Here is a 23,642-nt window from a genome sequence, read left to right on the forward strand (position 1 = left end):
CACTCTCTCTTTCAAATCAGTGAGACTCAGCATTGAGTAACTGGAGACAGACACTTCACACCAGGGATGAAGGGAAAGACTTCCTGACCCCAGAAGCTGTACCCAGAAAGATTGGGACCTAATCATCATTTCCACTTGAAATTAAGCACTGCTTCTTCCCAATTCCTTTGTCCATCCGTACCCTGATGAAAGTTTGGTTACACTCTGAAGTTTCCTTTTGCTGTAAAGGTCCATAGGACAGGACGCCACACAGTGAGGTGTGAGATAATTCAGCCCACTTCATGTCTAGGACAGATAGACTCAATGTGTGGCCAGCTGGAGGACCAGAGGAAACCCTCAGAGCAACAACATCAGGAAGAGGAGGACAGGTGCCCTCAGAAACCATACTAAAGAAATATACAGTCGTACCTCGGCTCCAGAACGCCTTGGGAGTCAAACATTCTGGCTCCCAAACGATCGAAAACTGGAAGCGGGTGTTCCGGTTTTTGAATGTGTTTTGTTTTGGAAGCCGAACGTCCTGTGCAGCTTCAAGTGTTTTTGGTGCACCTGCGCAATTGGAAACCAGTTGGAATCCGCGCCTTGGTTTCCAAACATTTTGGAAGTCGAACGGATTTCCGGAATGGATTCTGTTCGACTTCTGAGGTATGAGTGTATAGTAATAAAGACTGAGAAGAGTTGAGGTTTCAGTGCTGCATCTGTTGATTTTTCTTATTGAATTTTTAGCAGTTCTATTCAGTTGCTTCCATTTTTTCTGATTTTGAGACTGTCACTTGTAATTTGATTATGGTGATTCATTGGTGTTAAATGTATCAGACAAACAAAAGCCAGGACTTTCCTATGAATTATTTCTTCACCGCTCCAATTCATACAATCAGTTCATTTGGGACACCATAAATTGTTTTTGTTTTTTTAAAGCAGTTCTGGCAGTAATTATTTCAGAGTCTAGGCTACAATCCAGTACAGAATTAAGCATGCTTAAAAGTCCATCTATTTCAGTGGGATCTTCAAATGCACTTAATTCTGTGTTGGGCTGTGGCTTTAATAGATTCCATTGCCTTGAATTTCTTCTCTTCCAAAGAATAGCAATGTTTAATCCAGATTGCACAGCACCTCTTGCCTTTTCCTTTATTATGTGGCAATGCAGAACTTCTCCTTTACCTTTGTGATGAAACCACTACACATGGAATGCTGTATATAGTGTTAGTTGTCAGTCCTCAATCTTCTACCATTCATTGGACGACACTCAAATTCTAGGATTATGAAAGAGGGAGAAAACCTCCCCTCCAAACAGTCCTACATATTGCTAGAGCTGCAATATACAGTTCATGAATTATACGTCCACTTACCATTTTCTACAGCTGCAACAGTATCCTGGGGATCCTACAGACTGTGGGTTCTGATAATCTATCTCATTCCAGGACTTAAGGGTCATTTCATGACAGCAGTGCTCGGTTTCTCATTGAGTGTACCCTTGAAAGAAAATGCATGGTTTTCATGTCTTCTTCCAAGTGTTTGTCTCATTCACACACAAACACACACGTTTTTTAGATATATGCCTCAGTCACATTGTTTATGAAGTGGCCCAAAATGTTGGAAGGCCGTTTGCAATCATTTAATACCTGCTTTTCCCAGCATAAAATTTGGTCTTGATGGTGCTTTTGTTTTTCACTCACCTGCAGAGCCCGGAGTTTGCACTGTATTTGGAGACCCCCACTACAACACTTTTGACGGACGGACATTTAACTTTCAGGGAACATGTCAGTACGTTTTGACGAAAGACTGCTCCTCCTCTACCCCGCCCTTCCAGGTGCTGGTGAAGAACGATGCCCGACGGACTCGCTCTTTCTCCTGGACAAAATCTGTAGACCTTGTGCTGGGCAGCAGTACCATCAGCCTCCACCAGCACCTCACAGTGAAGTGGAATGGGACACGGATCTCCCTACCTTACGACATGCCACACTTTCACATTGACTTGGAAGGCTACCTCTTGAAAGTGACAACCAAAGCAGGTGGGGCTACATGAGTTCCCTGGTTCTCAGGGCGAAGTAGTAACACAAGGGTGACATGTATGCTTTTGTTTTGTTTTGGCTCTATAAGCTCTGGCGGTATTTACATTACGTTACATTAGAGTTGTATCCCATTCTTTCAGTATAGAAGCAACACCCAGGGCAGCTACAGTAAAATAATAATAAACAATTTAAACCAAAAGCAAGTGGATCTCCCCATTTCCCTTCCATGCCAGTTTGGAATGTGATCAGTTTTAGGTCTGCTCTATCCCTGTTCTGGATATTTTTTATGGAGAGGGGAATTCACCCACGCACAAAAATCATATTAAAATTGGACACATTGATCCCTAAAGTATACATTTTCCATGCATTCTTCCCCCAAAATATAAATTTGCGGTTTTCAGTGCATTCCCCCTAAAATAAGCATTTTGCACATTTTTTCTATAAAATAATCATTTGTGTGTGTGTTTTCAAAAACTGACAGTATCATAGAATTCATAGAAATGCAAAATCCAATAGATTACTGTATTCCAAAGCACATATAATTCAGGCCAGCAAATTAGGTTGGTTGGCTTTAAAATGCAGACTTGGAAAAAAAAAATATCTTCCATCCTTACATAAAACATCAGAATCAGCATAAGAATGAAGCTTTGCTCTTCATGCATGCCTCAGGAAAAATTCTCAGATAATTTCCTGGGTTCACCTTTTTAAAAAGAATAAAATTTATCAGGATCTGACAAAAGTGTCTATCCACCTCTGATGAACCAATGCACAGGCAAAGTTTGTGTAAAATGAACCAGGGAAGCTTTTGCCAACACAAGGCTTCCCTTTCCCATCGCCATCAAATAAATTTGAATTATCAGAAAATTTCTACGTGACGCTCCTCCACCTGGCGTCAAGGCTTACAGGCATTTAAACTGGGGATTCCAGGGTATTGGTTGCCTAGTTAATGAACATGGGCAATAAACACAGAATTGACTGCTTTGCCATTGTGGAGTTTGGTTCTTATAAAATGACAGTAACTTTGCCAAGGGAACCTTAGGATTACAGTGGTGCCCCGCAAGACGAATGCCTCACAAGACGGAAAACCCGCTAGACGAAAGGGTTTTCCGTTTTGGAGGTGCTTCACAAAACGAATTTCCTATGGGCTTGCTTCGCAAGACGAAAATGTCTTGCGAGTTCCTGCGGGGTTTTTTCCCTCCCCCCCCTTTTTCCCCAAGCCGCTAAGCCGCTTAACAGCTGATCCGCTAAGCCGCTTAACAGCTGATCCGCTAAGCCGCTTATCAGCTGATCCGCTAAGCCCACTAAGCCGCTAATAGCGCTACTCCGCTAAGCCGCTAATGGGCTTGCTTCGCAAGACGAAAAAACCGCTAGACGAAGAGACTCACGTAATGGATTCTTTTCGTCTTGCGAGGCACCACTGTATCATCACAGCCCAAAAAAGCTTCTGAAGCAGCCCCAGGACACAGTTTGAAAACAACTGATCTCAGTTGTAGTTACGGCAAAAGCAGACATCAGGAATAAGCAAGCACTGTGCCAGAGGGGCTTGTAGAGTAGGGAATGAGTTCAGTAAAACATGTCCAACCCAAACAAACTCAGTAAAACAAAACAAATCCAGAAGGCTTTAGCAAACTCACCAGCCAACATGGCCTGCATGAAAGTTGCTTGCTGAACCAAAAACTGGTGTGATATTGAACCCCAAGTGTGCAAGGAAAGCTGTTTGCTGCCTCCCTGAAGTGCGGTGTTCTTGCGTAACATCTGTCTGGGTTTGCTTTCTGCCCAAATGAATTGCTTTTGCAACTGGATTCAGTCTTTTGTGTGCATGTGCATCTTGCATCATTCAAACCTGAAGCATGATTTAATTGGGAAATGGAGAACATCTGGTAGCTACTTTAAAGAAAACAGGTAAATGGGACGGCACAGAAATCTGAGGTTGCTGAATCCTAAAATTTCAAGATGCTGGACTATGTTTTATTAAATAAGTTTTATTTTTATTTTTCAAAGTTTAATTTATGGGTGTCAAACTGAAATGAATTTGAATTTGGTGGGCCAAATTTCCACCCACCAGATGGTTTGAAAGAACATCTGTTCATGAACAACAATCCCAGCCTCCTTTTTCAAAAAGCAGCCTGAAGTGCCTGCTTGGGGGCAGATCTACTCATAAGGAAGGAGGCTGATCTACAAGGCTCCTTCCAACTCTATGATTATAAATACTCCAGCCTGCTTCTTTCCCATAAGTGGTGCCTACTTGCCAGACTAAGGCGGCAACTTTCTGCATGATCTAGGAGGCTGGATTGAATTATTCAAAAGCAGCTTTGAATTCCTTGACAAAAAGTGGGGTGTATTTAAAAAATAGATGAGAGAGAGAGAGAGAGAGAGAGAGAGAGAGAGAGAGATGATAGGTGATAGGTGATAGATGATAGATGATAGATGATAGATGATAGATAGATGATAGATAGATAGATAGATAGATAGATAGATAGATAGATAGATGATAGATAACTACCCCCTGTTCATCCCTTCCTCTCCCCCCCCCCACTCGTAGGAATATAAAAAGGTAAAGGGACCCCTGACCATTAGGTCCAGTCGTGGCCGACTCTGGGGTTGTGGCGCTCATCTCGCTTTATTGGCCGAGGGAGCCAGTTTACAGCTTCCGGGTCATGTGGCCAGCATGACTAAGCCACTTCTGGCGAACCAGAGCAGCGCACAGAAACGCCGTTTACCTTCCCGCCAGAGTGGTACCTATTTATCTATTTGCACTTTGATGTGCTTTCGAACTGCTAGGTTGGCAGGAGCAGGGACTGAGCAACGGGAGTTCACCCCGTCGCGGGGATTCGAACCACCAACCTTCTGATCGGCAAGTCCTAGGCTCTGTGGTTTAACCCAAAGCGCCACCCGCGTCCCCTTAGGAACATAGGAAGCTGCCTTATACTGTGTCTGACCATTGGTGCATCTTGCTCTGTAATGTCTATACCGACTGGCAGTGGCTTTTCAGGGTTCCAGTCAGGTTGTCTCTCCCATCCTTACCTGGAGATTCCAGGGATTAAACCTGGGAGCTTCTGCATGCAAAGCAATGCTTGACCACTGACCTACAACCCTTCTCACAGCAGCAGCAAACATATCTAGGAGCCCTGGTAGAATATGATATGGCTGGGAGTAAGTGGCAGGTGGGGAAATGGTTAAACATCACCTCATTCCCCTCCCCCATAAATTATGCCACATGCACGTCTCTAAGTGCTTTTTAAAAAGATGTATGGCAGATAAAAAAAGATGTATAGCAGAGACATCACCTTGCCAACAAAGTTCCATATAGTGAAAGCTATGGTTTTCCCAGTCGTGATGTATGGAAGTGAGAGCTGGACCATAAAGAAGGCTGATTGCCGAAGAAATTATGCTTTTGAATTCTGGTGCTGGAGGAGACTCTCAAGAGAGTCCCATGGACTGCAAGAAGATCAAACCTCTCCATTCTGAAGGAAATCAGCCCTGAGTGCTCACTGGAAGGACAGATCCTGAAGCTGAGACTCCAGTACTTTGGCCACCTCATGAGAAGAGAAGACTCCCTGGAAAAGACCCTGATGTTGGGAAAGTTGGAGGGCACAAGGAGAAGGGGACGACAGAGGACGAGATGGTTGGACAGTGTTCTCGAAGCTACCAACATGAGTTTGACTAAACTGCGGGAGGCAGTGGAAGCCTGGCGTGCTCTGGTCCATGGGGTCATGAAGAGTCGGACACGACTAAACGACTAAACAACAACATGGGAGATATCCTGCTTCCCATACCTTGGCCTTCCACGGTTGATCATTTATATTGCCTCCTTTAATCAAAGGATTGACGTGAAGCACAACATCTAGAAAGCATTTAAAGGCTATCACAGCATATCCTTGCTGAGCCAAGAACTCATACACCTGCTTCTTTGTCCCCTACAAAATAAAGCCTCAGCTCTGGGCTTGTTCATCAGAGTTGCAAGATGGGGGGGAAGAATGTTTGTGGCTGTCTGTGGAATGCTCACAAGAGGAGCATTATTCATAAGCTCTAATTAAAAGCATCTTGAGCGTCTCTCTTCACTGCCAGCTGAGTTATGAAATTCCACTGAATTCCTGAGAACCATTCTGGATGCTTTAAATTGACTAAAATGTGATTCTCTTGTTATTCCGGTTGTCTCTTCTCTCAGCTCAGTCAACTACAGCAAGCATCATTGTCTTGGTTTTGGCAGAGACTGGGCAAACATGGCGTGTAATGGTTCACTCAGTAGTGTGTAATTGAAGCATATTACTATCCAGATAATTTCCCCTTTAACTAAAAGGGCTCATATTCTTCACAGTGAATTCCACGTCTAATACTTTGCTCCTGATATTAGTGGCTGCACAAGAGCACACATACTTAGACTGGGATGTTGCAGTACTGGGATAGATAGATCCAAAGTCTGCCTCAGTATAAAACATGTTGGCACGTTCAAACCATTTTGAGTTCATATGTTAAGAAAAGCACTGTGAAATATTTCAGGGTGTTGGGCACAGGTGTTTCCCAGATCTTTTTTGAAAAACTAGCTTATTTCCCTTCTGAGCCAGTTTTGCACAGATTTATGCATATGTACTGTCTGGGATGCGGGTGGCGCTGTGGCACAGAGCCTAGGACTTGCTGATCAGAAGGTAGGCGGTTCAAATCCCCACAACGGGGTGAGCTCCTGTTGCTCAGTCCCTGCTCCTGCCAACCTAGCAGTTTGAAAGCACGTCAAAGTGCATGTAGATAAATAGGTACCGCTCCGGTGGGAAGGTAAACGGTGTTTCCATGCACTGCTCTGGTTCGCCAGAAGCGGCTTCGTCATGCTGGCCATGTGACCCGGAAGCTGTACGCCGGTTTCCTCGGCCAATAAAGCGAGATGAGTGTCGCAACCCCAGAGCTGGCTATGACTGGACCTAATGGTCAGGGGTCCCTTTACCTTTACTATTTTCTGTTCTGATTTTGCGTTTATTTGTTTTTTAAAAAAAAATAAATGAAATAATATTTTCTCTCAATGTTTAATCACACTCCCTCCCTAAAATAAGCATTTTAATATAACTTTTGCTACAAATTTGAGCTGAGAATTTCATCACATAATTTGACCAGTGTGAAATCCAAATAGTACCTGCATTTCAATCCACACATTAATCCAGGAGCAATGCTGGATTAAGGTGCTTGGGGGCCCTGGTGAAATTTCCAAAAGGAGCCAAGCTGAGAAAATAAGGCACAAGCTGGTTAAGCAGAATTTGTGGAAACCTCCTAAAGACAGTAAAAAAAGTCCTATTCTGTATATCTCCAAATGGGACAGATGTTGCACTTTTTGCCTTAGAATTTGCCTAGTTATTTTATATCCTAATTCCTATCCAAGAGATTCCTGCATTGCAGAGGGTTGGACTTGATTCCCCTCGGGGTGCCTCCCAGCTGTACAATTCAGTGATTCTATGAATGGAGAACTCATCCATTCAGAATAAAAAGAGACATCAAAAATTAAATTCAAGCACCGCCTATTCTTCCACATCATTCTTTTGTGTATGCAGACCCAGAACTAGCTGTCATGCCTGCAAGTGTTAAGGATATAGCGGGAGCAGGTGACGCTTTGAAGAGGCAAGTACTTGCCTCTAAACTGAGCAACACACGATAGCTATATATCAGAAACAGTGTATTTTTGACTACAGGAAGCCCGCAACTTATGTGAGGCTTATGTTCCAGGGATTGTGCGTAAAGCCAAAATCACTTATGGTCAAAACACATTGGGTGCAATGGCTGGTGGGCTTGCCAGAGTCTTCACCCCCGGACACACAACCTCTTCCCACCCCCCCCTTTTAATTAATTAATTAATTAATTAATTAATATTAACATTGACAAGCCTGCATTAAATGCACATGAGCAGGGAGTGTTTTGTATGCCTTCTTTGGGGGGGGGGCAGCTGGTTCTCACTTTTTAACCTGCCTTATGGTGTGTGTAGGAGGAGCCATGACTCCATGGCAGAACATATTCTTTGAAGGCATTAGGTCCCAGTTTCAGGCCCTGGCATTTCCAGTTTAAAAGATCCCAGACTAGAAATCCTCCAAACTGGTGCTCTCCAGAGTAGCCAGTACTAGGCTTGATAGACCAGTGTTCCAGTTCAATATATAATGTTCACATGTTCACATACTGTATATACACTGATACAGGTTAGCTTCTTTCCTTCTTGCTTTCTTTTTTAGGCCTGGAAATCTCTTGGGATGGAGACAGCTTTGTGGAAGTAATGGCTCCACCACATCTTAAGGGCAGGCTCTGTGGCTTATGTGGCAACTACAATGGACACAAGAGAGATGACCTGATCGGAGGCGACGGGAATTTCAAGTTTGATGTGGATGACTTTGCCGAGTCGTGGCGTGTGGAGTCAAATGAATTCTGTACTCGCCCTCCAAAGAAACAGTTTCCAGAACTGTGCCAAGGAACAGTGAGAGTAAAACTCCGCGCCCATCGGGAATGCCAGAAACTCAAAGCGTGGGATTTTCAGACGTGCCACTCAACTGTGGACTACACTACGTTTTATCGGTAAGCTTAGCAAAGCAGGAACCTGCTGAAAATCCACTGGAAATGAAAAAGAGGTTGAGGGGACAGGGTTACACGAGTAGTTAGTAAAGAATGGTAGCTATGCTATGTAAGACACCTTAAAGCAAAAGAGTGGTAATTTCAGTCCACAGTGGGCCAAAATATATTCTCCTCATGCCAGTTTTGAAATACTGTTGAGGTATATGGGACTGAAATTGCAGCCATGCAAATAAGTTAGCCAAAACTGCCAACCCCAAAATACTTTTGCTTAGCAAAGTAGGAAATAAATAAACTTGCCATTAAGCAACAGTCAATTTGCTCTGAGGAAGCTCACACTGGATATTGCCTAGTATGCTATTAAGAGGTTAATAGCAAGGAGTAGTCATCATTGTCAAGGAAACTAATTGACACTGCCTATTAAAGGTAAAGTAACAAAACTCAACCCCAAATGACATAAAAGAGGTAGAAAGCTTGGTTGATATTTCTCTCAAACATTTTGTTTGTTCTGTAAGGCCATTTGAAGCTAAACAGTATCCTTTTGAAAGGTTCACAATATATTTTCTAAAGGGATTTGTGCCTTCACAGCAAGAAAACATTGCTATGCATTCTGATAGGTGGAAAAAAGGATTTAATGGTCATTGATGGTGAAGGTTTATAAATGAAAATGGTTTCAAATGATAATGGATAATTTATAGCGGCTTGCCTGAATGATCACCTAGCTGGGATTCTTACTTACCAGAGGGGACCAGACAAGTTGCTATTCACAAGCCTGCCCTGTGAGCATTTAAAACAGATCTGCTTAGTGTGGTTGTGCTAATAGCATAACTTGCTCATTTGAGTATAAACCATGAAAAATACTTTTCTGAGGTTAGCTTTATCTGCTAGGATGACAAAGGGAAAATCAAATCTAGGTTCATCTAAGTCCATGGAAATGTTAACACATTTCTTCATCCAAACTATGAGGACATCACTTTCTGTTTCTTGTTCAGCACGTATGTAGCCATCTTCCAGCAAATATACAACTTTTTTATTTCATTGGATTTTGGCTGGTGTGAAAGATAAAGGCGTATTGATTTTGGACTGCGCAAAGGTGGGTAGAAGTAACTGTGCTTCAGAGTTTACACATCTGTCACGACTGTGCTGGCATTTCTCCAATGTTTTCTGCAGTGAAGGAAATGAAAGGTAGATGGACGTCTCTAAACCCAAAGTGAATATATACTAAGAGTTATGTCCAGTGCTTAGTGTTATTAGTCTGTTTTCCCCCACTTTATGTCACCTTTACTGCTTGTTATTTTGGTGCAGACAAGGAATATACGTATGATTGCCATAAAGAGTGTGATGACTGCACAAAGTGTACAGTGGTGCCTCGCAAGATGAAATTAATCTGTTCCGTGAGGCTCTTCGTATAGCGGTTTTTTCGTCTTGCGAAGCAAGCCCATTGACAGCTTAGCGGATTAGCGCTATTAGCGGTTTAGCGGCTTTTAGCGGATCAGCTGATAAGCGGCTTAGGGCTTAGGAAAAGGGGGAAAAAGGGAAAAAAACCCGCAGGAACTCGCAAGACATTTTCATCTTGCGAAGCAAGCCCATAGGGAAATTCGTTTTGCGAAGCGCCTCCAAAACGGAAAACCCTTTCGTCTAGCGGGTTTTCCGTCTTGCGAGGCATTCGTCTTGCGGGGCACCACTGTATTGCACTTCTGGATGATAAACGGCATCTGTGGAAATTCATGTGTGTTACTTATTCCCTAATGGCTTCGGCCCAAACAAGCCTTGATGAAGGCTTCACAGATACTGTCAACAGCATGGGAGTTGGTTGCACATGAGGTGATCCCACCTGTGAATAGCATGGTCATATAGACAGACCCCTTTCCCCCACCTACATGGCTTCTCCCCAAACAGCTGCAATTCAGTTGGGTGGAAAATGCATAAATTGGGTGTTTGGCCTCACTCACGTAATCTACACAAAGGCCACTGCACCGTGGGATCACAACACACAGAAGCAACTCTTAAGCGTCAGACTGCGATAGTGCAGAAGACTGGAGAGCTGAAATACGTGAAAAGGATGAGGTTAATACCACAATATATTATATACTAGGGACATGGGTGGTGCTGTGGGTTAAACCACTGAGCCTAGGACTTGCCGATCAGAAGGTCGGCAATTCGAATCCCTGTGACAGGGTGAGCTCCTGTTGCTCGGTCCCTGCTCCTGCCAACCTAACAGTTCAAAAGCACGTCAAAGTGCAAGTAGATAAATAGATACCGCTCCGGCGGGAAGGTAAACGGCGTTTCCGTGCGCTGCTCTGGTTCGCCAGAAGCGGCTTAGTCATGCTGGCCACATGACCCGGAAGCTCCCTTGGCCAATAAAGCGAGATGAGCGCCACAACCCCAGAGTCGGCCACGACTGGACCTAATGGCCAAGGGTACCTTTACCTATATTATATACTGAACCTGAAGCAATGCTGAAATATAGTTCAAAAAAGAAGAAAGGGTATTTTGTTTTCCTCTGTTGTGCTAGATCAACAAAGAGCATTAGGAATGCTTGTGCAAGGGAGAACTGTTGTCTGTATTTCGGCAACAGTTTAAATTTTACTGCTGCCATTTTTCACAGGTAAGTGATGAAAACTGGAAATGAGGACCAGGTACGGAGGAATCAGGCTTTATTTCATCAAGCACAGCATCTGCGCTTTTCTTTCCGTAATGGGGAGTTTCCCCTATTTCCTCTTCTTAAGGTTCTTATGATGAATTTAGTGTACTCAATTTCTTGACACCAGGAACAAAAGTGATTTATATCTTGGCAAAGGCAGATACCAAACATCACAGCAAAAAATGACGTGCAAAGGTTACCGTAGCTAGTTTCCTCTTTCCACAATAGAAAATAAAATTGCACGTGGCCAGAATTTTTGTAAAGGTTATGTCTTCTGAAGATTAGGTGCTTTACTTCAAAGAGCACACTATTGCTAAAGCATTTATGACTTTAAAAACAAAAATCCAGGCCCTGCTTGATCAGAAGAAGGTCCATCTTACCCAACATCCTGTTATCCACAGTCAGTGCCGGATTTACATATAAGCAAAACAAGCTATAGCTTAGGGCCCCACTCTCTTGGGGCCCCCCCAAAAAGATAAAGGGGGGGCTGGCTGTACATTTCCAAAATATAAGATAAAAAACAAATAAAACCTACATACAGCAACAGTGTTTTGTGTAGGCTCCTATGATGTAAGTAATGTCAGGAGTTCAGCCTACACTCGAGTAGGACCCTGGCAGAGACACATACCCAAATGGCATGTTCTCTCCCTCCTGGTCGATTGTCGGGAGCTTCAAATGCTTTCTTCAGCTCAAATATCTCAGTGACCGGTGCCAACCGACACCGGCACACTTAGGGATCCGCAGAGTTTGCACATCATGCGTGACAGACCTCAGCAACTCAGCATTTTGGCTAATCTACTTTAGTTACATATAAACACACACAGAGCACTGCAACATGGCTCCCTCTCTCTCTAGCATCAGATAGCAAAGAGAAAAAGGACAAAAGACAATAGTCCCACTTCACGGAACACAGTAACACAAACATCCTGTCTCCGTCACATCCCACTCTGTGGAGTCAAAGCATCATGTGATAGACAAAAATCCCATGACTGCAGTCATGGAGCAGGAATTCTAACAAGTAATGGGCCCCGCCTGCTAGCCTGCTCCCTAAAATATCACTGGTTTGCTCATTTCCATATAGCATATATGCAACACAAAAAACAGTGGCAATTTGTTGTTGACAAAGGACAGCTGGACATATAAAGGGCCCCATTACCTTCAGTAGCTTAGGGCCTCATCAAACCTATATCCAGCCCTGTTCACAGTGGTCAGCCAAACGCCGATTTATCTGATCCCTTTAAAAATAGGAAAAAAACTTAAACTTATATATATAAGCTGTCTACATAGCTGATCAGCTGATCACCACTAAATTTGTAACAAATTCCAAAGTACTTCCTTTTTGCCTGTCCTCAATCTCTCACCATGTAGCTTTGTTGGATAATTCTGGTTCTAGAATTATGAATTTCACTGGCAGGTGAGGCAGGGTTGGGAGAAAAGTAAGTGCTGCTCCACACACACTGCATAGTTACAACTACAAGTGGAAGTGATGACCACCAACTCTGATGGCTTTAAAAGAGGATTAGGCAAATTCATGGATGATAAGGCTCTCTGTGGGTACTAGCCACACTGACTATGTTCTGCATCCACTATCAGAGGCAGAAAGCCTCCAAATGGCTCCGAATCATAGGCGGTAGAATGTGGTTGTGTTAGGGTCCTGTTTGCTGGGCTTCCATGGGTGTCTGTTGGCCATTATGAGAATAGGAGCCATTGGCCTGATCCGTCAGGCTCTTCCTTTGTTGTTGTTGTTGTTGTTTAGTCATTTAGTCATGTCCGCCCCCTGGACCAGAGCACGCCAGGCACTCCTGTCTTCCACTGCCTCCCGCAGTTTGGTCAAACTCATGCTGGTAGCTTCAAGAACACTGTCCAACCATCTCATCCTCTGTCGTCCCCTTCTCCTTGTGCCCTCCATCTTTCCCAACATCAGGGTCTTTTCCAGAGAGTCTTCTCTTCTCATGAGGTGGCCAAAGTATTGGAGCCTCACCTTCACGATCTGTCCTTCCAGTGAGCATTCAGGGCTGATTTCCTTCAGAATGGATCGGTTTGATCTTCTTGCAGTCCATGGGACTCTCAAGAGTCTCCTCCAGCACCATAATTCAAAAGCATCAATTCTTCGGCGATCAGCCTTCTTTATGGTCTAGCTCTCACTTCCATACATCACTACTGGGAAAACCATACCTTTAACTATACGGACCTTTGTTGGCAAGGTGATGTCTCTTCCTAAAATGGTTAAAAGGTGCAGGTTTGCACATAATAGACTTTTGGACCACAAACATTATAGATGACGTGCAATTGTATTGTGTGAAAATGAGGTGAGCATCCTCGCCCTGCCTCGGGTTGATTTTTGGAGGTTGAGTTGTTCTGCAGATTTAATGTGTTATGAAAGAAGGAACATTCTGTAGATTGCAGGATTGTTGGCAGGCCCATTGCTTTCTTTCCATTCCAATGTTTTCTGTTTGAAACCTGAGCAGAAACACTGTGCCATTTTTATCCAGATCATCAACACTCTCTTAATTTTCACTACAGTGCTTTTTAAGAGATCTATTGTTGATAAGTTTTCTGAGAAATATATCTGTGCAAGAACATTTAAAATTATGATACGTTCTGAAATACCAAAAAAGGCAATCAACCAAGCATTTCAGCCATCTTATGACATTGTGTTAACAATGCAATTTCTGTGATGACATCTTAACTTCAGTTTTAAGATTCTTTTCTTGACTTGTGATTTATTCCCTATTTAGGAATCCAAAGCATACAGCAATGCCGCTATTTGGGTTAACTTTTATGTATGCAAAACTAAAATTTTGAGTTGCAGGTTGTTTGAAAAGTGCCCAAGGAACAGTGGCACCATGTAAGGAAAAGGTACAGCTTTTAGTTCCTTTTCAAACTATAAGCAGTGATTGCATTACAAGTTTAGACTCCCCTTTACTTTCTGCTCATTATTCTATTTAGCAAGAGCATCCTTATTAGGCTACTTTTAAGGACATTGTGTGGGTTCCCTACCTACCTCCTCCTGTATGTGCTGTTCCACTTCCTGTCAGGTATATTCATGAGCAGATCTTCCCCACAGTAAATCTACTTGCTTGGTGGTGAGCCAGTAACAACTAAATGCAGACCATATTTTATCAGTAACCTGAACATGCACGGCTGTGTCTATATGACTCTGTCCACAGACAAAGTCTCTCTGCAAATGATATGTTCTGGACTTATTGCCAAAAGTAACACCTTCAGACTCTCTAGCATGTACTCCCTGTGTTGATTCGGGTTGGTCAGGTGATAGAGTCACCTGTGGCAGAGCATACTCCTATGATGACACCATACACAGTTGTGACTTGTGACAGTTGCACACATTCCCCCGTGCTGTGGGATCAGACTACAGGGAAGTGATCGTCCACTGATAAGTTAATGTGTAGTACAAGTTGTTAGCAAAGGGAGTGGGGAGTGGGCCACAAGTGGAAGGTAGCCTGAATGTTTGAAACTTCCTTCAATAAATAATTTTTTGAATTTCATTGTTAAAATTTAATATTTTGTTACTTTGTCAGGTTTTTGTGAAACAGAATTTACAAGAGGTTCCATAAGCGCTGTCTTTTATGCAGATATAATGTCTCCATATTCAAATGCTGAAATTTTAGTCTTTCAAATACCTGTTTATGTGCCTTATGGCAATGCTCCAGTTAATGTGACTGCAACAATTAGTCCCAAATTAAGAAATCTAAATGAGACTTTATGTGTAACAGTCTCTTGTTAAGGCATCCCTACCAATGGAGGTATTTTTCTTTTTTCTGAAATCAGTCTCAGGCTGCCAAGTACCCATTAATTACAATGGTTAAATAGTATGTTCATTGGCATAGAAGAAAGTCACATACCTTGTTTTTTTAAAAACTGTATTGCTTTTTAATCACCTCCATCCAGACATAGAAAAGTAAAAGCTGATAGGCAATGTGGTAGTTGGCCTCATTTAATGTAATCAGTTTTTGAAGCACATTTGGTATGATGCAAATGCAATTAATTTATCTGTGTTAAATAATCCTGTGTAGCAAGAGAAACACTGTTAGAAAAATAGGCCGCTGTGGAAAAATAATTAACATTTAAGTATGCATGAATGGAGACGTACAACGTTTCCAGTAATCTAGAAAATATTCAGACTGAAACTAAGCAGGAAGATCTGGAATATGCCCTAGCCTTTTGAGAGGAACACAATAATGTAGGGCGTTCCCCCTTGATTCTGCCTTACCCTCTGTGCCCCAAACATAACCTGATTGACACCTGGGGTGCACATGCAAGTCTACAGCCAATCTTGAGCACAGGATAGAAGTAATTCCCATGGAATTTAGTGAAGCTTAGTCCCAGGAACCTTCATATAAGATTGGTAATTCAGACTCATGCGAGTGAAGTAGAATTTGCTTTATGCAACTCTTTATCTGTGGTACCTTCAAGATATGGAGTGTATTAAATACCTAGGAATCTATGTAATAATAATAATATTAATAATAATAATAATAATTATTATTATTAATAATAATAATAATAATGATTTATTTATACCCCATCCATCTGGCTGGGTTTTCCCAGCCACTCTGGGCTGCTCTCAGCAGAATAGTAAAACACAATAAAACATCAAACATTAAAAACTTCCCTAAACAGGGCTGCCTTCAGATGTATTCTAAATGCACAACAGCATTAAGGGTGTGTGTGTGTCTTTTTTACATAGCATTTAGCTACCACCCCTACAACTTCTACAGTTTGGTTCTGTGATTCCACAGTACTGTTCATAGAGACTATTTATAATTACTTCTTGCTTAAAAACTTTCCTTAGTATTATTTTCTATAACTTTGAACACAGTCACAGATGTTTTCAACCACCCAACAACACCATTGGCGCTTGTGCTTGCCAGTTAGGTGATATCAGGGCTCAACTCAGATTAGTATTTTTCAGAATATCCATGAACATCTGCCCATTGTAAGGTATTTCATACAGTACAGAGAACTATACTTGTCTGTTTTATAGAAGTACCCTAGGAAGCTTGAAGTTGGAGGAAACCCACTGCCCCCCCCCCTTTGTGTTTGTGGTTATTACAGCTGTAAAACATTGAAACTATGCCAGAGGATTCACAGATGTCTCTTTCCCCATTGAGATACTGGGGTGCTGAGAAGGAGGGTGTGCGGGTTGGACATCAGATTCTGACAAGACCTCAGCGCTGGACAGACATCACTCACCTGGGACTCCCAATGGCTTCCTTCCAGTCTAGGAATGGCGTATCTCCCCTGTCACCCACTTTATGCTCTCCCTCTTTGAGAAGCTAATGATTTTTGTTGTTGCTCTTCAGGAGCTGGGAAAGAAATAGGGAAACCAGATGAAGAAGCATACTATTTTGTAATTAGAACTTAGAAGTTCTTCTTGGTTAAAAAAGATGGCATGTCAGGAATGCTCCTTTTGGTCCCCCCTAATTATACAATGGTACCATGTTTCTATATTAAGTAGATACGGTTTCTTAGCAAGAACACACAATTCTCTCTCTAGTTATACTGCGTGCTTGTTATTTTTATCCAGCAGAAATCCCTAGCTTTTTGGTTCATTACTCGAGTCATTGAAATCTGAGTCTGATGTTTCATAAGAATTAGCTGCCCCTCCCTGTCTGAAGAATGTGCCTGCAATTCAGAGGGTCATTTGGGTAGGTCCCTATAGGCATGGGGGAAATGCTTTTAGAAAGGTTTGGGCAACCAGAGCAAGGGGGAATAGGTACTTCTTTAGGTGCCTACATGCAGTTGAACTCCCAGAAGCATTCCCTACCTTCCTTCTAAATTGCCATTGCTTGTCACATAGCTACACTACCAGCAAGATTCATGGTCATGGTGGCTTTCTTTACTCCCTCCTCATGCATCAGGCCAGCCTTCCCCAACCAGGTGCCCTCCAGATGTTTTGGACTCCCGAATTCCATCATCCTCTGCCAGCAACAGCCTAAGTTGGTTTAAATTATAGCCCATTGAAATCAATGCAACAAGTTAGCTATACAGTGGTACCTCAGGTTAAGAACTTAATTTGTTCCAGAGGTCCATTCTTAACCTGAAACTGTTCTTAACCTGAAGCACCACTTTAGCTAATGGGGCCTCCTGCTGCCACCACGCCACCAGAGCAATTAATGAAGTGCAATTTATTATTATTATTATTATTATTATTATTATTATTATTATTATTATTATTCCCCACCCATCTGGCTGGGTTTCCCTAGGAACTTTGGGCTTCTTCCAACACATATAAAAACATAATAAAACATCAGGCATTAAAAACTTCACGACACAGGGCTAACCAACTTAGTATGGATCCAGTGCTTTTGTTGTGGTGCTTGCATTAAAGTCCTATTTATTACTAGCAGTTGCTAGAGCAATTATCAGTTTTAAAAAAACAGAAAACCCTACTTTACAATTCTTTACACTACTTTACCCTCACTTGCCTAAGTAGACTAGGGCAGAGGTTCATAACATGCCACAGAATCATAGAATCTATAGAGTTGGTAGGCACCCGGGGTCATCTGGTCCAAGCTCCTGCAATGCAAGAATCTTGGCTAAAGCATGCATGACAGATGGCCATCCAACCTCCAAGGGCAGAGGTGCCCAAGACTACTCAGTGTCATGGCTGAGAGAGGATTTGAAGTCTCAAACCTTTACAAAGCATTGGCTATCTCTAGTCTTCAAGAAAACAGATGAGCTCGCAGCTTCATTAGGACCAGGAGTCCCTGATTCCAGAAGGCAATAGTTATATACTCTCCAAGAACACTGTAGCAGTCACGTAGATTTCAGTTGGAGCATATTGCACTCTGTCAATTACACCTAATCTTGACTGTTGTCCAGGGCTTCTTCAAACTGGTGTTCTCCAGATGTTGTTCAGCTACAGTTCCCATCATACCTGAGCTTTAGCCATGCTTGCTAGAGCTGTTGGGACTTTTAGTCCAAAACATCTGGCGGGAACCAGGTTGGAGAAGGTTTCTTTCATCCTTAGGGAAACACAGCATTGTCAACAGAGTAGCACACACTCTCCCCCTTTCCCATTGTGAGTATAGCACCAGGGCTTTTTCATTTGGCTACACACAAAATCAGGGTAAAAACACCCACACTGACTACATACAAACCCCGCTCTAAACTACATCACAAAATAACACATTATTATATCTTATCATTTCTTCTTTTAAAAAACAAAGGAACTTTCACTCCAGGTATTCAGATTAGCAAGCATTTTTTAGAGCACTCCACTGAGTGGCAGACTTCCTAATGTCTATGCAGAAAGGTTGCAGCATTTTAGAGAAAATGAGAGTAAGAAGCAACATGATATAAGTTTTAACAAAATTATGCATGGCATGGAGAATGTGGGTGAAGTTTTTCTGCTTCCCTCAGCGCTGGAATTTGTGAATATCTAATGAAACTGAATGTTGGAGGTTTGGGGGCATAAAAAGAAAGAGTTTCTCTACATGATGGACTTCACTCCCACAGGAAGAGGTGATGGCCACCAATTTAGATGGCTTTAAAAGAGGATTAGACAAATTCATAGAGGTAAAAGCTATCAGTGGCTACTGGCTGTGATGGCTATGGCTCTGCCCTTACAGTTGGAGGCTGTAGGTTTCTGAATACCATTTCCTGGAAACCAAAGGTGAGGAATAATAATAATAAGCATTAGTATTTATTATTTGTACCCCTCCCATCTGGCTGGGTTTCCCCAGCCACTCTGGGCAGCTTCCAACAAAGATTAAGAATACATTAAAATGTCACACATTAAAAACTTCCCTGAACAGGGCTCCCTTCGGATGTCTTCTAAATGTCAGGTAGTTGTTTATCTCTTTGACATCTGATGGGAGGGCGTTCCACAGGGCGGGCGCTACTACCAAGAAGGCCCTCTGCCTGGTTCCCCGTAGCTTTGCTTCTCACAGTGAGGGAACCGCCAGAAGGCCCTTGGTGTTGAACCTCAGAGTCTGGGCAGAACGATGGGGGTGGAGACGCTCCTTCAGGTATCCTGGGCTGAAGCCATTTAGGGCTTTAAGGTCAACAGCAACACTTTGAATTGTGTTCAGAAACGTACTGGGAGCCAATGTAGGTCTTTCAAGACCGGTGTTATGTGGTCTCGGCAGCCTCCCCCAGTCACCAGTCTAGCTGCCGCATTCTGGATTAGTTGTAGTTTCCGGGTCACCTTCAAAGGTAGCCCCACATAAAAGGTGTTATTGCATCCTGCTAGCAGGTTCCCCACAGGTTCGTTCCCATGAAAACAAGATGTCGGACTACACAGGCTATTGGTTTGACCCAGCAGACTCTTCTTATATTCTTAAATTCTTAATGCCTAATCTGTTCTGTGCTTGTCCCATTTTTAGGTGCACACTTAAACATCTTAGGTATACAGCTGAAAATGTAACGTGTAACTGAACTGCAGTAGAATTCAAATAGTAAAGGTAAAGGGACTCCTGACCATTAGGTCTAGTCGTGACCGACTCTGGGGTTGCGGCGCTCATCTTGCTTTATTGGCCGAGGGAGCCGGCGTACAGCTTCCGGGCCATGTGGCCAGCATGACTAAGCCACTTCTGGCAAACCAGAGCAGTGCACGTAAACGCCGTTTACCTTCCCGCCGGAGTGGCACCTATTTATCTACTTGCACTTTGACATGCTTTTGAACTGCTAGGTTGGCAGGAGCAGGGACCGAGCAACGGGATCTCACCCCGTCACGGGGATTCGAACCGCCGACCTTCTGATCGGCAAGTCCTAGGCTCTGTGGTTTAACCCACAGCGCCACCCGTGTCCCTAGAAATCAAGTATATCTTCCCAAATAAGAACATGGTAAACAGCTTATATCTGCTCATTTACTTTGTCTGTGGGCTGCTGCTGGCTTTTAGATTCATAGGGCCTGAGGGGAGATTTTTTCTTCATGACCTGACTGATTGGATTTGAAGATTCAGTGACTAAACAGAAGAAGAGTGTGTTGGTATGACTGGGTTTACACTTCAGCCTATACTGACTGTAGGGAATCGCTGTTGTTAAACTCCAGACCTCTGTGATTTTGCCAGAGTGGTTCTTCAGCCCTTAAATAAATGTTGTGTACTCTGGGTATGTCTGCCTGTGTATTGGAGAAGCTAAGGGACTGAGAGATAGCTTTCTTTGTTTTCTCATTTAAGCTTTACAACCAAAAACAGCTGAAGCACCATTTGGGAAACGGATTTATATGAATTCCTCTTACTGGAAATGTTTATACTTTCTTCCTGAGAAATAGCCCAAGTGTCTTGATATTATAGCATAAGCTTCAAATCTGTGCAAGTTGGAGGGAAGTGGAAGGGAAGAGAGTACCTTTGCAGAGAACCTTAGCATATCATTCCCTGTGAAGAAGTTTTGAAAAATGCCTGCCATGTAGTTGGCTCTCTTTCCAAGGCAAATATATATCTTTCAGAAATATTGCTGCGGACTACAGAGTTAAATACCTTTTGGGGCATTGGAGAGAGATGGGGATTACTTAGCGGCATTTGGGGAGGATGGAGGCAAAAGAGAAATCACATAGGATCAACTTAAACATTATGATTTTTTACTAAGTGACTCTTGGAAGCTGTTGGTAATCCCTGATTGATCTGTTTCAGACTTAACTTATTGTTAGGTCAGTTCAATTCTCTGGTAGGGAATTTAAAAGAAGAAGAACATACTCTGTCTGAAATAAAATACGTATCGGGTGTGCCAAATGATGGAATTAAGGCACAAAATACAGGAAATCCTTCTTAGAATTATTGATGACTAAGCTACTTAGCTTGACATTATTGATAGATAGAAATAAATAAATATTACATTGAGTTTCTTCCCAAATGTGTGCCCTGTTTCACTTCCAAATGCGCCATTAGGGATACGGTGGAGCCAAACATCCTTACTACCCCCAACTCCTGTTGCAGCCCCCCCCTCCCACTGCCCCGGTCTCTGATTCAAACTTACATTGCAGGAGGGTGGGGAAAATTAAATGCCATGCGTCCATTAGTCCCTTGATGTTACCTCAACTTTTTGGCAGCTTCCAAAGCCGCCGGGGACTGGAATAAAAATAGTTCCCATAGTTCCTGACACTCGGAGCAAACTGACCCTGAGGCAGTTTGGATGTTCTGCCGAATAGTGAGGAGAATTTTTCCATTCATCTAATTCTGGTCAGAAATTGGAGTCTCAAGAAGAGTGGTAAAATTCCTCCCATTGGAAGCTACATAACAGCAGCTTACCTTCTGATTACATTAGCACCATGGTAACTTATAACTTGGGACGCAGGTGGGGCTGTGGTGTAAACCACTGAGCCTTGGGCTTGCTGATCAGAAGGTTGGCGGTTCAAATCCCTATGACAGGGTGAGTTCCCATTGTTCGGTCCCTACTCCTGCCAACCTAGCAGTTCAAAAGCACGTCAAAGTGCAAGTAGATAAATAGGTACCGCTCCGGTGAGAAGGTAAACGGCATTTCCGTGCGCTGCTCTGGTTCACCAGAAGCAGCTTAGTCATGCTGGCCACATGACCCGGAAGCTGTACGCCGGCTCCCTCGGCCAATAAAGCAAGATGAGCACCGCAATCCCAGAGTTGGCCACGACTGGACCTAATGCTCAGGGGTCCCTTTACCTAACTTATAACTTGGGACGCAGGTGGCGCTGTGGTGTAAACCACCAAGCCTTGGGCTTGCTGATCAGAAGGTCGGAAGTTCAAATCCCTGCGATGGGGTAAGCTTCCATTGTTCGGTCCCAGCTCCGGCCAACCTAGCAGTTCGAAAGCACATCAAAGTCCAAGTAGATAAATAAGTACTGCTCTGGCAGGAAGGTAAACGGCGTTTCCGTAAGCTGCTCTGGTTTCGCCAGAAGCGGCTTAGTCATGCTGGTCACATGACCCAGAAAAAACTGTCTGCGGACAAACGTCCGCTCCCTCGGCCAGTAAAGCGAGATGAGCGCCGCAACCCCAGAGTCGTTCGCGACTGGACTTAACTTTCAGGGGTCCTTTACCTTTAATTTTTGACTTAGGAAAGACTGAATTTGTTACGGGGAGCCATGGCATGATGTCATGGGAATTGTGTCTGGTGGTCTCGCACAGGGTTCCATCTTGTCCTCCATGCTGTTGTCATTGGGAGGTTTGGAGTGAAGAATTGTCAATATACACATGGCACCCACTCTATCTTTGTCCATCTGAACTGAGAGAGGCTAAAATAAAATGAAGCCAAATCCTGAGAAGACAATAGATGTGGAGACACCCTGCTCTGTACAGGGCTACACTCCCTTAGAAACAGCAGATCTTCTTTTTTGGTGATCACTCATAGCTGAGTAAGATTGTCTTCCATAAACACTGTTTTAACAATGAGTCCGTAAGTGACTGTGGAGACCAATTCTGGATCCACAAGTCCTTCCATAGTGGGGACATTGGTTTCCGGGTGGGAGTTGATCGCGGTGTAGATTTGTCAAGCATACCTTCCTCTTAGCACGTTTCTCCCTTGCGTCCTGAGTTGGAGTGTCTTCAAAGCCCATGACACCTTTGGTAAAGGCTGTTCTCCAACTGGAGTGCTCGAAGGCCAGTGTTTCCCAGTTGTCTGTGTTTATACTACATTTTTAAAGATTTGCCTTGAGACAGTCTTTAAACCTCTTTTGTTGACCACCAGCATAACGCTTTCCATTTTTAAGTTCGGAACAGAGTAGTTGCTTTGGAAGACGATCATCAGGCATCCGCACAACATGACCAGTCTAATGAAGTTGATGTTGAAGAATCATTGCTTCAACACTGGTGATCTTTGCCTCTTCCAGTACACTGATATTAGTTCACCTGTCTTCCCAAGCAATGTGTAAAACTTTTCAGAGACACCCTTAATGGAATCTTTCGAGGAGTTGAAGATGGTGTTTATAAGTGGTCCATGTTTCACAAGCATATAATAAGGTTGGTAGTACAATAGCTTTGTAAACAAGCTTTGTAAACAAGCATTTGCGAATGTCCCTCAAACACTCTGCTTGCAGGTCAACAGCTTGCAGGTGTCCCCAAAATCAGCAAAGTCAGTGGAGGCTCAGGTGGCCTCAGTGGCTGGGAGTGCCTTTTACCAGCTCTGTCTGTTTCCCCATCAGCAGCTCCTTTTGGACAAAAAGTACTTGGTTGCTGTGCTCCGTGCTGTGATAACTTACAGATTGGCTTTTCGCAGTGTTCTGTATATGGTGCTGCCCTTGAAGATGACTTGGAAATTTCAGTTACTCCAAAATGCAGCAGCTGCGGTTGTTGTTGTTGTTAATTTAATTTCTATACTGTTCTTCATCTGAGGATCACAGGCGGTTTACATTATAAAACCACAAAACCACATAATGTACATAAAATAAAAACAAACAAAAACAATACCCCCATCACTCAGTTTGAAAAGGCCATAGATTGTTTAATTCGCCAAAGGGGCAGGTTTTTGATTGGTGCCTAAAGATATGGAATGAAGGAGCCAGGCAAGCCTCCCTGGGGAGAACA

The 23,642-nt window shown here is 43.1% G+C and overlaps 1 protein-coding gene across 1 annotated transcript in view; it reads left to right on the plus strand.

Annotated features, from left to right (window-relative positions):
• BMPER (BMP binding endothelial regulator) overlaps nt 1-23,642 on the plus strand; it is a 172,573-nt gene that overhangs the window by 113,437 nt on the left and 35,494 nt on the right. Inside the window, exons 12-13 of the mRNA XM_081834792.1 lie at nt 1,680-2,009; nt 8,213-8,549. Coding sequence (XP_081690918.1) covers nt 1,680-2,009; nt 8,213-8,549 — 667 coding nt within the window. The remainder of the gene's footprint in view (nt 1-1,679; nt 2,010-8,212; nt 8,550-23,642) is intronic.

The sequence above is a fragment of the Podarcis erhardii genome (assembly GCF_964252035.2).
Source record: "Podarcis erhardii genome assembly, chromosome: 12".
NCBI classification, from domain to species: Eukaryota; Metazoa; Chordata; class Lepidosauria; order Squamata; family Lacertidae; genus Podarcis; species Podarcis erhardii.